The 15,082-nt window shown below is 44.2% G+C and overlaps 1 protein-coding gene across 6 annotated transcripts in view; it reads right to left on the bottom strand.

Annotated features, from left to right (window-relative positions):
- The window catches only part of amph (amphiphysin), a 67,193-nt gene that overhangs the window by 8,542 nt on the left and 43,569 nt on the right, over nucleotides 1-15,082 (bottom strand). For 4 of the 6 annotated variants that reach the window (XM_075482442.1, XM_075482441.1, XM_075482440.1 and 1 more), the window contains exons 4-15: nucleotides 14,988-15,082; nucleotides 14,279-14,374; nucleotides 14,095-14,202; nucleotides 13,870-13,955; nucleotides 11,819-11,894; nucleotides 11,572-11,654; nucleotides 10,937-11,075; nucleotides 4,971-5,090; nucleotides 4,807-4,890; nucleotides 2,486-2,512; nucleotides 2,171-2,194; nucleotides 1,167-1,409 (exon numbers count right to left, since the gene is read on the bottom strand). In XM_075482442.1, coding sequence (XP_075338557.1) covers nucleotides 1,167-1,409; nucleotides 2,171-2,194; nucleotides 2,486-2,512; nucleotides 4,807-4,890; nucleotides 4,971-5,090; nucleotides 10,937-11,075; nucleotides 11,572-11,654; nucleotides 11,819-11,894; nucleotides 13,870-13,955; nucleotides 14,095-14,202; nucleotides 14,279-14,374; nucleotides 14,988-15,082 — 1,181 coding nt within the window. The remainder of the gene's footprint in view (nucleotides 1-1,166; nucleotides 1,410-2,170; nucleotides 2,195-2,485; nucleotides 2,513-4,806; nucleotides 4,891-4,970; nucleotides 5,091-10,936; nucleotides 11,076-11,571; nucleotides 11,655-11,818; nucleotides 11,895-13,869; nucleotides 13,956-14,094; nucleotides 14,203-14,278; nucleotides 14,375-14,987) is intronic. The other 2 variants (XM_075482439.1, XM_075482438.1) reach the window with 2 other exon arrangements.

A 15,082-nucleotide genomic window follows, 5' to 3' on the forward strand; every position in this document is an offset into this window, starting at 1 on the left:
GTTTCTGCAAAGGGATCTGAATCAAACGCACCTCCTTCCTTTGTTTCTGCAAAGGGATCTGAATCAAACGCACCTCCTTCCTTTGTTTCTGCAAAGGGATCTGAATCAAACGCACCTCCTTTATTTGTTTCTGCAAAGGGATCTGAATCAAACGCACCTTCCTTTGTTTCTGCAAAGGGATCTGAATCAAACGCACCTCCTTTATTTGTTTCTGCAAAGGGATCTGAATCAAACGCACTTCCTTTATTTGTTTCTGCAAAGGGATCTGAATCAAACGCACCTTCCTTTGCTTCTGCAAAGGGATCTGAATCAAACGCACTTCCTTTATTTGTTTCTGCAAAGGGATCTGAATCAAACGCACCTTCCTTTGTTTCTGCAAAGGGATCTGAATCAAACGCACCTTCCTTTGCTTCTGCAAAGGGATCTGAATCAAACGCACCTCCTTTATTTGTTTCTGCAAAGGGATCTGAATCAAACGCACCTTCCTTTGCTTCTGCAAAGGGATCTGAATCAAACGCACCTCCTTTATTTGTTTCTGCAAAGGGATCTGAATCAAACGCACTTCCTTTATTTGTTTCTGCAAAGGGATCTGAATCAAACGCACCTTCCTTTGCTTCTGCAAAGGGATCTGAATCAAACGCACTTCCTTTATTTGTTTCTGCAAAGGGATCTGAATCAAACGCACCTCCTTCCTTTGTTTCTGCAAAGGGATCTGAATCAAACGCACCTCCTTCCTTTGTTTCTGCAAAGGGATCTGAATCAAACGCACCTCCTTCCTTTGTTTCTGCAAAGGGATCTGAATCAAACGCTACACTCTCCGCTCCACCCCCCTCGGAGGCGTTCACCTGTGAACGATCTTCATATGAAATGTCATCATCAGCACTCATCCAGCCCCCCCCCTGACCGGTGTCACCCCACTCCTCAGCAGTCTCATACTCAGAGCCTGAACCATCCAGAGACCTGGACCGCTTGTCTGCTCTGTTCTCTGTGCGGTCCTCCATCTCCTCACCATACTCATTGGTGAATTTGAGTCCTGGTGCAGACTTCCTACGGTCTTCCAGCCCCATTCTCTCACTGCCTACATCTGACTGCCCACGCTCATCTTCATCACTCCTAGTTGCAGAGGGATGAAGGTTTGGGTTAATTTGAGATTCCCAGCTGCTAACCTCATCTCCATCTGCTGCGGGCTCACTGTCCTGAATTGGTGTAGTTGTGTCTCCAACTGGCAGCGAGGCCTCTGCCTGGAAGGAGGGCTGAGCCCCACCATGGGTCCCGCCCTGCTCCCCTCCCAGCTCAGCAGGAGGCTCAGGGACAACGGGGGCTTTAGCTGTGGAAGCAGCATCTCCATTCGTTGACATTGAACCAAAGTCAGCAGACCAGTCAGCAACAAAGCCAGCATCTGCAGCCTGCTGGGAAATGCAGGAAATTGAGGGTTAAAGTTTGAAACCCTCCTTCACAACAGAAAGAGCATAATATTAGTGGCAGATCTTAACAATGTAAAGCTGGAGAGCTTGTATAGTTTCCCTTTTTGGGTAAGAGATTATTTGTTTTGTATTCAAAATATATTCTCAAAGGTTAGGGTTAGGAAAAGTTGGCATGAAACCAAAACATTTTGTTGACCAGTTATATCTTTGTGCTTCACGGAAAGTTCTGTGATGTTTTTAACACATGCTCAAACTTTGGTGCAAATGATTGAGAGACACAAAACAAGTGAAGATTGGAGTGAGAAAAATCAGCTCGTTCACAGCTGCAGAGCAAAACTTGGGTCAGCTGGCTCCATCCCTGTTCCACTCCTCATTCTCTCTTTAGCTGTTCTTCCATATAATCTGGTTCCAATAAGTGGAAAGAAGCATCAAACTAAATTGTTCTCATAATATGCATATATACACCAATATATATAATAACAATTTGAGCCTGTCAGCTGCCCCTAAAAACATCTGTGCCAGATTTAAAAAGTCCAAGATTTATCCTTTAAAACAGGTCCAATGCCAAATGAAGTGAGAGGTTAGATTTATATTTTCATTTCCTTGATTCTAATTGATATAAAATGTTTAAAATAACAGGAGTTGGTCAAAAGTTATCTGGTGGGTTGATATGTGTGTACATGTATACAATAAATCCGACAGAAAAGCAAAGACTTTCAAAGGAACGTGTTTCTTTGGGTACTTACAGGTTGAGCAGTCTGGGCGTCCGCCTTAAAAAAGAAAACAGTAGAAGATGCTTCAGAAAAACATGCCCATCTGTTGCTTTTATCATTTCATTTTTAGAAAATATGTTGGCTTCTGTTTACAAAAAAAAATGATATTTTAGTAGACGATAAAACCTCTCATGATTGTGCATCAACAGTGTGCGTAAACTAATGTATTTATTTTATAATCTAACATTTTATTACTCATTTACTTGTACTTTTCAAGTGTAGACGGAACCTGATGTGCAAAGATCACAATTACATGATTAACTTCTATCCTGACACACAGTTACTCACCGACCACATGTCCCAAGGTACAGCTGTCTGAAAGGAGCAGAGCACATGTTGTTAATGACCTTCATCATGTCAATAAAACACATCCAAACAAGGGAAACCAAGAACATATCCTGACGACTTTAACAGATTCGGGGTTAGATTAGGTGGGATTTAGATGAGCATTCGGATATTAAACATTCCATTGTTGACTTTTAGATTTTAGGTGATGCATATATGTATAAAACAGTGAGAAAACCGATTCATTACCAGGTGATCAGCAGAAAAGTCACCCGTCTCCTGCAGACAATGATTCAGATGAGTCAGAGAACTGTTCATTTCTGATGTACCGCTCTATACTCCAGGCTGCCCAGTATTCTGCCCAGTTTCTTCAACCCCTTAACGGGCAATTCCTCAGCCCCCCTTTATATGTACCTAAATATGTTATATGCCGTTGGAAAGCTAAGGGTCTTGCGATTCCAATGACAATCCAAGATACCATCAGAACTGTGGACACAATAAACACTTATGTAAAACCAGTCGCAAATACAAAAAAGTGTCAAAGTCACCTATAAAGCCTCACAGTATTCTAAGAAAAGATACAACTCCAACAAAAACGTTTCTGTTACGTTGGCAAGGGTCCAGTAAATGTGCTCAAGTAAAATAGTTAGTCTACAACAAGTCTTTCGCCCACAAAGACACAAAGTCTGCGGCAGAAAACTTTCAGAATTTCTGTCAGAAGCATATTTTTCCACACATTCTCGGTCATAACTTCAGTTAGCATGCATGTATGCTAACTGAAGTTAGCATGCATGCATTAGCCCCGACGTCATACCGAAACAGCTCTGGTCTTTTAGCTTTTGAATGACTTCTTACTTGCTCCAATAGATAACTGTTTACCCTGTCTACTGGGGCACAATAGTCAGTTACTCACTGATGCGTCAAAAGTATCTGCCCCTATTGTTATGTGTGCGGCTTGAACCAGTTTCGGTGGATTTTACTTTGAAGTGGCGCATTGAATAGCTCGTGAAATTCTGAACAAATCGGTATTCAGGTTGAGGGGTGGTCTCTTCTTCCATATATGGAAAATGTAACCCGTAAAAAGCGTCGCAGAGAAATAGTCGAGCTTCTTGAGTTGCAAAATACGAATCGTCGTGCGTAATTTCAGATTCTGCATTTTATTCGTTTATTTTTCTAAAACATGGCTAAACGGACGTAAAAACCTTTTGAAATGTAATCATTTGTGTGCAGGACATATTTTGATATGATTTTTCCTTCTTTGTTTTTCCAACTGCACTTTTAGGTACATGGGGGGACTCGACCTATCAGATGGCCTGATAGGATAATTGAAGGTCTTGCACAAAACACAGAAGTAGACTTTCTTGTTCCACTTCATGGACGTTGCTTTTGTGAATGCATCTTGCACAAAGAACATGGCAGAAGCAGAGGTGAGGTTCCTTTGCACCAGAAGGCATTCAGGGAGACCTTAGCCTTGGAGTAAGCAGAGACGGGGTCTACCACCACAACTGAATCTGGACCATTTCTTGCCAGTCATCACAAGCCTGTGCACATATCAGGACGCAGCACAGCTGGATGCTTGAGGTGCAGACACTGCCAGACCAAGACTCCTGTGAAGTGTGCCACATGTGATGTTCCCCTGTGCTTTGTGCCAGGCAGAGACCGCTACAATGATTGGCATGTTGCCAACAGCAAAAAATGTCAATACAAATTGTAAATACTGTTCAGTGTGGTTTGTTATGTCATTATTTATGTATATAAACTAATTGCATTTAGAACAAACTATTTGTTTGGACTTTTATTGTATGCACAAAGCTCTGGTTGTAGACAAAATGTGTTTGTGCTTCTGATACTCTTTGTCAGTAATTCCAACAGAGGATCTGGATGTGGGATAAGAAAGTCCCAAGTGTAACCTTTCATTGGAGCCCAAGATCATGACTGTATGTTGAAGCGTTCAGGAATGGCAGCCTTTTTTCCCAAGGCTCTCCAAATGGCACAGCTTTGGCACAACTTTGGCACAACTTTGGCACAACTTTGGCACACCTGGTCCTATCCTTAGAAACACCTGTACAAAATACTCAGTTTTTGTTGTATTACAGTCAAATTTGAAGTGGGACTAGATAAGACTTCAGGCTGTAGTCCCATTGTGTTTTTCAGTCCGCAGCCCTATGCTAAAGTCACGTTTAAGACACATATTTAGGAAGAATTGGACAGTATCTTTGAAGTACGTTGAGATGACATTTGTTGGTTTGAGTTTGTGCTGCTCACATTGTTTTGTTAAAAGTGTTCAGATGTGTAAGATTCAGCTGACATATAGTGAGTAGCACCTGTGGTATGGGTGAAACACTTTCATCTGGCTGGAAAGAATCAAAGTCCATATCGAGAAGAGATTCTCCTGGTCGTTCGTTGGGCTGTGGGCAGTAACAGAATGAAAACCAGTGAACAGGTGAACACCTGGACAGTATCTGTTTGCATTTGTGTTGACTCAGACCTGAGATGGCGAGGGTGCAGGTAGAAAATCTCCACCAAACAGGTCAATGATCTGCTCTTCAGCCACCTCCTTGGTGGGTGTGGCCTTTGGGGGTGGAGGCACTGGTGGCCCCTTTTTAAGCTGCCAAAAGACATGAAGAGCTCTTTAAACAAATCAGTTCACAAAAGAGGAGGTAGAGAACAGAGTACAAGAGAAAGGAGCAGTAACAAGCGGGGAAACGTTTGCAAGGTAGCTAAAACCAAACTGTCAAACAACAGCCCCATTAACTACTACAGCAGCGATTATGTTGACTGTCAGACAACATTTAGACAAACAACAATGGGCCCTTTATCAAGAAAGCTGGTAAGGGTTTGAGTCTCTGAAGTAAGGAGGCTCAACTGGCTCTCAAAAACAATTACAACTGCAGGGGTGCAATTTATGCCCCACAATTTTACTACATCCTCCATGATCACAGTTTTAAAACAGTAGCTTACCCTTTAAAACACAAATCATCCACTGAAGGTGCTTGAAAACTACCAATTCAAAGACAGCCGTGTGAAAAGAGAGACAATGATAAACAAATGGGGCCCTTTACTTCAAACACCTGAGTGTACAAACTGTAAAAATATGAACAGGATGGAGCACCAGATTTAGTTCCTGAAACCTTCAACATACACACTAACAAATTCCTAACAAATGATTCATTTTTGATGAGTGTGCAGTAAGCTCTGATTACAAGACCCAATGTTGAAGGGAACTGTGATGGAGCTCACACATATCAGAAGAGTGGACAGGGTTAGGGACTGTCGGCCCGAACAGATATCTGCTGTGATCAGGCTATGATGACTGAGGAAGACATCTGATCTACCTTCGAAAGCCTCCAAAACAGAAACATAGTCAGTCGCTGCACATTGGGCAGGCCTTAGGTTCTGTCCACATATCTAACACACTGAAACACTCTGAGTGAATCATATCCAGACGGCTAATGTATATAAACTAAACTTTCCTTTGAACAGAATCAAACTTCTCTACCGCAACCTGAAGCTCGAGGGTTCTCCTCAGTATATTGAACAGATCAGTGTGTGGATGCAAAACAATTTCCTCCAGCTAAACTCAGACAAAACTGAAATCATTGTCTGTGGCCCACAGAAACAAAGAGAAAGTGTTATCAGTCACCTTGAGACTCTCTCTCTAAAACCTAACTATCAAGTTAGAAATCTCAGGGTAATATTGGACTCAGACCTGAACTTTAACAGCCACATTAAATCAGTAACATCAGCAGCTTTTTACCATCTAAAAAACATTGCCAGAATCAAAGGAATAGTGTCTAAACCAGACTTAGAGAGACTGATCCATGCGTTTGTCTCCAGCAGGTTAGACTACTGTAACGGCCTGCTCACTGGGCTCTCTAAACGGGCAGTAAGACAGCTGCAGTACATCCAGAACGCTGCTGCTCGAGTCCTGACTAGAACCAGGAAATACCACCATATTAGTCCAGTGCTCAGGTCTCTGCACTGGCTTCCTGTCGCTCAGAGAATAGACTTTAAAACAGCTCTGCTTGGGTACAAGTCTCTTCATGGTCAAGCGCCAAAGTACATCTCTGACATGTTAGAGCCATATGAACCAACTCGGGCTCTGAGAACCTCAGGGAGGGGTCTCCTGCCTCAGGGAGGGGTCTCCTGCTGGTGCCCAGAGTCAGGACTAAACAAGGTGAGGCTGCGTTTCAGTTTTATGCTCCTAAAATCTGGAACAGTCTTCCAGAAGATGTGAGACAGGCCTCAACTCTGACAATGTTTAAATCCAGGCTGAAAACAGTTCTATTTAGCTGTGCATATGACACCTGAAAGTGTTTTATCTGCACTCTTCACTTTTTAATTACTTAATGATTATTTTAATGGGTTTTAAATTTCTTTCTTTTTTAATTTCTTTCTTTTATTTTTTTATTCATTTTTAATGGTTTTATTGCCTTCTTGTGATTTTATGTAGCTGTAAAGCACTTTGAATTGCCCTGTGTATGAATTGTGCTCTATAAATAAAATTGCCTTGCCTTGCCTTGCCTATATGAGCTGTTCTTAGAACTCTTGTGGACAGAGAGGTCTGGATCTGGACTGTCTCAGAGTCCTCTTATTATCATGTTGGTAGTTGACCAACTGTGTGTTGTCCATACGACATTCTACTGCCTGCAACTCTGACCATGATGTAGAGATCTAAGGTAAGTTTTCCAACAACAAAGCCAATACAGCTTATCAAAAATATGGAGTAATGCCTTACGAGACTACTTTTTTACTGCTTAAAAAGACCAGCAAGCATGGTGCCCATCTGGAACTGTCATACTTATCTCATATAGCATGTTCACATGAGGGTCATTAATAACCAAAATAATCCCTGCTTGTTCCCAGCCACACACACCTGTGCACACAGACTGCTGACTGCCAGTTGCTCAACTGATGGGTCACCCAGCCTTACCACCCAGTGCTCCAACTACCCAGGAGTCTTCACTTTCATCAGAGTACAGGTACAGATTGGGTTCACAGAGTTTTATTATTACTGTCTGCTTTATGCTACACACAGAGAGACATGCCAATAATGGTTCCTTTACCCCGTACTGACTACAACTAACCCTAACCCAAAGATGGTTCCTTTACCCCGTACTGACTACAACTAACCCTAACCCAAAGATGGTTCCTTTACCCCGTACTGACTACAACTAACCTGAACCCAAAGATGGTTCCTTTACCCCGTACTGACTACAACTAACCTGAACCCAAAGATGGTTCCTTTACCCCGTACTGACTACAACTAACCCTAACCCAAAGATGGTTCCTTTACCCCGTACTGACTACAACTAACCCTAACCCAAAGATGGTTCCTTTACCCCGTACTGACTACAACTAACCTGAACCCAAAGATGGTTCCTTTATCTTGATATAAACTACAACTAACCCAAACAACACTCACACACTTTAATTTAAAACTGCTGGCTCAGATACTCCTCGGTTCGGTCTGTAGTTAACTCCAGTGGATTAATGTTGAACTTAAAATGTTATGATGCCCCATTAACATTCCTGTGAGGGAATGTTGACTCAGACACAGACCTACTAATCTTTTCCAGTCCATTGCTCCTACAGTAACTGCAGCGGTCACACGAGTGATTAATATTTCACTGACATCGAGTACATTTCCGACCACATTCAAGCAAGCTCGGGTTACACCGCTGCTCAAGAAACTTTACCTGCCTCCAACTCAAGTGGAGAACTATCGGCCGGTCTCTCTCCTCCCGTCTCTGTCTAAGACCATTGAATAGCGGTCTTTAAGGTCACAGAATATATCTCACGAAACCTTCCCTCCTTGATCCAAACCAATCTGGGTTTAAAAGTGGACACTCCACTGAAACGGCTCTGTTGGCTGTGACAGAAGCCTAAAAAGAAGCCAGAGCGACAGCTAAGTCCTCAGTACTCATCCTGCTCAACCTATTGGCTGCATTTGACTCTGTAAACCACAGAATCCTTCTGTCCATCCTCTCTAGCATGGGCATCACAGAGGATGAAAGCCCATCACCTCCAACTGAACCTCTCTAAAACCGAACTGCTTGTCTTCCCAGCCAAACCAACCATACACCACAGCATCTGCATCCAAACTGAATCCCTATCTCTTGTTTAAAGGTAGCTCGAAACTTGGGTGTGATGATTGATGACCATCTGACCATTAAAGATCATGTTGCCTGGTCTCCTAACTGGTCTCCTAACTGGTCTAACTGCTCTCCTAACTGGTCTCCTAACTGGTCTAACTGCTCTCCTAACTGGTCTAACTGCTCTCCTAACTGGTCTCCTAACTGGTCTAACTGCTCTCCTAACTGGTCTCCTAACTGGTCTAACTGCTCTCCTAACTGGTCTCCTAACTGGTCTCCTAACTGGTCTAACTGCTCTCCTAACTGGTCTCCTAACTGGTCTAACTGCTCTCCTAACTGGTCTCCTAACTGCTCTCCTAACTGCTCTCCCAGCCTGTGCTGTGAAACCTCTGCAGATGGTCCAGAACACGGCAGCGCGTCTGGTCTTCGATCAGCCTAACAGAGCACACATCACCGCTCTGTTCACTGAGCTCCACTGGCTGCCCTTAGCCGCCCGCATCAGATTCAAGTCCCTGATGTTAGCCTACAAAGTGCTTGATGGAACGGCTCCCATCTACTTGAATGCTCTTGCAAAGGCTTACATTATGACTTGGTCACTCTGGCCGTCACAGGATTGTGCCTACACCATGCTGAAGACAATCCAGACTCGTTCCAGGATGGAGGAATGACCTACAGAGCGCTACCAGAACAGGGGCGTCCCTGAATATCTTCAAGAAACTCTTCAGAGAGCATCTCCTATCCAAGCACTGACCCTGTACTTCCCTCTATGTCTGCACTCTATTTCTACCCTGTCACCTCAGACAGAGTCTGACTGGGGGTTTCCTTCTATGTAGCTTATTGTTAGCTTTGATGTTAGCTGTAATGTTATATATTTTTTCAATTGCAAGTCGCTTTGGCCCCTCTCTGTGGAACCAGCTGCCAGTTTGGGAGGCAGAGCCTTCAGTTATCAGGCCCCTCTCTGTGGAACCAGCTGCCAGTTTGGGAGGCAGAGCCTTCAGTTATCAGGCCCCTCTCTGTGGAACCAGCTGCCGGTTTGTGAGGCAGAGCCTTCAGTTATCAGGCCCCTCTCTGTGGAACCAGCTGCCGGTTTGGGAGGCAGAGCCTTCAGTTATCAGGCCCCTCTCTGAGGAACCAGCTGCCAGTTTGGGAGGCAGAGCCTTCAGTTATCAGGCCCCTCTCTGAGGAACCAGCTGCCGGTTTGGGAGGCAGAGCCTTCAGTTATCAGGCCCCTCTCTGTGGAACCAGCTGCCAGTTTGGGAGGCAGAGCCTTCAGTTATCAGGCCCCTCTCTGAGGAACCAGCTGCCAGTTTGGGAGGCAGAGCCTTCAGTTATCAGGCCCCTCTCTGTGGAACCAGCTGCCAGTTTGGGAGGCAGAACCTTCAGTTATCAGGCCCCTCTCTGTGGAACCAGCTGCCAGTTTGGGAGGCAGAACCTTCAGTTATCAGGCCCCTCTCTGTGGAACCAGCTGCCAGTTTGGGAGGCAGAGCCTTCAGTTATCAGGCCCCTCTCTGTGGAACCAGCCACCCTGTAATCCCGGCTGCTCGGGTTCTGCTTGGGGGCGGCTAATGGAGCTAGCTGCGCTAGGTGGCTCCACACTGGCTAAAGGGACCTGGTTCGCTATCGGTTAATTTTCAACAGTGCAGAGCCGAGCTTCCAATTCAGATAACCTCGCCTCCAAAACTACAAAAAGACTACATTTGTTACATGCGACTGAGTCCACAGTTTTTCTGACAGACCCTGAACAATACATCACATTTCTGTGGTTTCTTCTGGTCTTTGTTGCAGATAAAGTTTCTTCAGCTGGGAGGGGCTTCACAGTTTCTTTAGTTTGCAGGCTGCTCTGGGTTATTGTGACACACCAGAACCAGAACCAGCATCACCTGAGTGAACTGATCCACAACCACACACACCACACAAACAGCTAAGGAGGTTGCAGGCAGAGTTCTAACTACAGACTGTTAGGGTTGATACAACAGCACATTCAGTCAGCACAGACAGAGTTACAGGTTCACTCACCCATCACAGATAAAAGTGAGCAAAAAAGAGAAAACAGAGAGTTACCGTGAATTTCAGTCAAAGACACATACAGCCTTTCAATAACGATGTCCACTTCAGTTATCAATTTCATCAATCACTGTCAATAATTATCATTCTCTGCTATAATCTATCAAGTGCTTGGTTTCTGTTCATCAGTTATCACTCATCCCTCACTGTTATCTATAATCATTATTAATTACTTATGTAATTAGATTGTCTACATTTATATCAAATAGAGAATTACATTTATTCAGATCGACATAGATCCAGTTTGGATCAGATCCATCTGTATGGATCTGGACTGAGCTACATCTACTGCTACCTGTATTGGGGATTTAGGGCGTGGTGGTCCAGGTGAGACGGGGCGGAGCATGTGATTCGAGCCAGCATCTGGGCTTTCGGGTGGACTCTCATCTTCTGGTGGTGAGGGGGTTCTTGCGAGACGCAGTGGTCCTGAATCACTGAGGAACATGACAGAAACCACCCGGTTCTGATTGACTGGCCAGTGTCAGGTTTTATCAACACACCTTCATACAGGTCTTTATTACCAATTTAAATGATCTCAAGTGATTAAAAATAAAATCCCATATTGCTGTTTTAATCTTTAATGAACAATGTAGGGAGCACAGTTTCTGAAATGTCCTTTGAAAAGAAAAGAAATGTAATAACAGACTTCATAAACCTGTTTCCCAGCCTCACAGTGTAATATTATATAACTCTAAGATACATAAACTACATAAATTAGTGTTTAACATAAACTGCGGGTTTCTGTCAAAGAAATCACCTCAAATTATCACTGAATGCCCAACTCTTTAGACAGACTAACACATTCACAAACACACATCTAATACAACACAATGGGGTTAGGGTTAGTCAATTCACCGACAGAAACCTGAACACCTTCATAAAAACTATGCCGTTGTTTTATGATGAAAAGCAGTAAAAGCTTGTGATTACCTCGGTGCTCCTTGGATCGTGAACATTTTGTCAGAGTGCTGTTCAGCTAGTTTGGTCATCACTTCATACAGCTCCCTGCACACCTGGAATACAAGACGAAAACAAATTGCTTTTCAGTCCATGAGTATGAGTTCTGTTGTCCAGTAATAACCTTATTGGTCACGCTGTTGATGTCTGTGATCAGTCTGTTGGCCAGTCTGATTGATTTTCTGGTTTACTTAAAAGAAGATCAATGTAGAAAACTCACCAGTGAGATCTCCCGGTGAAACTTTGCCTCCAGACTTGTGACATTCTTAAAGGTGCTGATGTAGAAGCCAACCCGACTGCAGAACAGAAAACCAAAACCTGGTTTAAAACGTTTAGGAGGGTTTTCTTGGGCAGATGCTCTGATGTCTTCAGCACCAAGAGGCAAAGCAATACAGGGGGCTGGAATCTTTTGGGCTGGAGATAATCGTCTTTAGTCTTTAATGCTGTGCACACAGGGTCATACAGCACTTCCAAACATGCTGTATGTAATGAATTCAAACAGCTGGGATGGTTATTACCTCGAGGAAGAAGCCAAAATGAGAGTTAGGGTGCTTTCACACCAGAGGTGTTTGGTCGGCTTTCGACAGACCAGAGTTCGTTTCTTCAGAGTGTGAACACTCATCCGAGCTCTGGTGTGGACCAAAAACGGTCCACCCGAAAACGGGGGTTTCAGTTCGCTTACAAGTGAACCCTGGTGTAGTTTGCTTACAGTGGGAAATGTAAACAGACTATCCAGCGAGATACCTAGGGGTCCCCCAAGGTTCAGAACTGGGACCTGTTCTCTTTGCCATATATACCACCTCACTGGGCCAGATCATCCCATCACATGGCTTCTCATACCAAAGTTATGCTGACGATACCCAGCTCTATCTGTCATTCCCACCTGACGACCACACGGTCTCAGCACCAATCTCAAACTGTCTCTATGACATATCAAAATGGATGAAAGCTCATCACCTCCAACTAAACCTCTCTAAAACTGAACTGCTTGTCTTTCCAGCCAAACCAACCACACACCACAGCATCTGCATCCAAACTGAATCCCTATCTCTTGCTCCATCAATGGTAGCTAGAAACAAGAAACCACTGCCTGCTGTGCAGACCGAGCAGTCCCGGGTTCCGAGCAGCAAACACTGTAACAGGTGCGGCCGCAGGCAGTGATACGAAGGGAGAGAAAATAGGGCCAAGCGATTGTGAGGTCTGACTTTTTCCTGTAGAACCATTTTGTGATGCAAATGTATTACTCTGTTGAACGCATATTGTTCTGAGAAGCGAGACGCTTTATTTTTTAAACCCCAGCTAACTAGCCGGACTACCTTCATCAACACCAAAACGAGGCTGGAACTCTGCTCACAGGGCGCAGCAGGGGGTAAGAAGATGTTCATAAATGATGTTGCTGATATGGGATGTTATACAGCTTCATGTTAAAGAGGCGAACTGTCCCTTTAAGACAATCCAGACTCTTTTCATGTGTCGTTCCAGGATGGTGGAATGACCTACCGAGTGCTACCAGAACAGGAGCGTCCCTGAATATCTTCAAGAAACTGTAGGAGACCCAGCTCTTCAGAGAGCTTCTCCTATCCTGCACTGACCCTGAACTTCCCTCCATGTCTGCTCTCTATCTCTGTCCCCTCTGACAGAGTCTGACTGGTGGTTTCCTTCTATGTAGCTTATTGTTAGCTTTGGTGTTAACTGTAATGTTATATATTTTTTCAATTGCAAGTTGCTTTGGATAAAAGCGTCTGCTAAATGCATAAACATAAATAGAGGAAGTGACATAGAGGGCAGTGTATTGGGGGATAAGAAAACCAAGCGAACAGCACAAAATTAAAGAAGCAGAGGTAAACGGAGAAAAAGTCGGAAAGTGTCTTGTTGGCAGATGTGGAGTCGTGAGGAGGTGCAGGTGCTTGTTGATATATGGCCGATTATACATTTCATATTTTTATATATATGCAATGGATTTCCATTTGGGCCCTGGTCCTAACCCTATCCTTCCCTTCACTGTTGCTGTTGCTGTTAAACATAAAGACAGGCTGCTTAAAACGCCTCATCAAACCAGGAGGCAGCAGGGTTTAAAAAGGAGAGTCTCTAATGCCAAAGCAGAGTTCAGGAAAATAAAACATCACATTCTGTTCTGACTAACTGACGACAGGTAAGAACGGGAGTTTATCCTTTGCTGAAAGGCAGGGCCTTACGGATCATGATGACTGCTGGGATGGCTTCCTGTTTACCTGTAGCGTAGCTTAAACAGGTGTGTCTGGTCCGACTCACCGATCCCAGAGCGTCGGCAGTTCATCCTGCAGACCAACGTTCAGCTCATCAAAGACTCTCTGAGCCTTTTTCAACTCGTCTTCTGCCTGCACACACAAGCTATGAACTCAACAAACACTCATAGTCTCTGAATGGGTAGCATAAAAACACGAAGAAAAACACCAGCACAGGTAGAATGAAAGAATGTCTCTTACTTTTCTCCATGGGGTCCAACCACAGACTCACCTTCATTATTTTGCGGTCGTTCTTCAGCCCAGACGTCTGCAGAGTCTCCACATGATGACGAGCGCTGTCAAAGTCAATGAGTTTCCGACTTCTCTTTGCCACTCGAGTCTGAAAGTCCCCACACGTCGTTTTATTATCCTTTCCTGTTTATTATTTAACCAGAAAAAAATCTTTTTGTTTTTACCTTGAGGTCTGGAAATTGTTGCAAGTACGCATCCAGGTTCAGCAGGGTGGAGTCCACCACTTTGTTATGGAAGTCTTCCCACAATGCATCGCAGTCCTACAGGAAACACAGACACATAAAGCAAAGACTTGCATCAGGAAAACCACAGAGGCTCCACCCACACATCAGCACATCCATCCAGACCCTAAAAAATGTATTAGATATATTTTTCATTTTTCAAAGTTTTTTTCCTAAACCCTAATTAGACCCACGACCTCCCTTGGTTATAACCTTTCTCTGCCACTTACCCTAAACCTAAGGTCACAGGACTAAGGCCCTAAACCCAAGTCAAAACCCTCCAAGACACATTTAGGAAATATTAATGTCCAAATATGAATTTTCATAATTTTATCCAAAATCCCGATTGCACCCACGACTTCCCGTACTCCACTCTCATCTCCCCCCCTTACAGCACATAATACACACCGATATGGACCCTGTGTCTATCACACCCACTTGAAAAGTTTCCCACGGCCTCCTGAGTTACTCCAAGACCATTCCAGTACACGCAGCAGCCACCAGCCGGGTCCTGAGCGACAGTGCACCCCCCTGGCACCTTTACCAAACTCCATGGTGACTGAACAGGAGTCTGAACTGGGACGTTACGTAGGAGGGGAGCCACTGAGTAAAAACCCTAACACCTAACCCTAACCCTAACCCCAACCCTTACCTTTCCGATGGTCAGGACGTCGTCTTTTCCGTGCCAGTCCGGCTCGTACACCTCGTGCAGAGACTGGCTCAGGTTGATGGAGGCCTGCTGCATCC

Source organism: Odontesthes bonariensis, chromosome 14 (genome assembly GCF_027942865.1).
Source record: "Odontesthes bonariensis isolate fOdoBon6 chromosome 14, fOdoBon6.hap1, whole genome shotgun sequence".
Taxonomy (NCBI): domain Eukaryota; kingdom Metazoa; phylum Chordata; class Actinopteri; order Atheriniformes; family Atherinopsidae; genus Odontesthes; species Odontesthes bonariensis.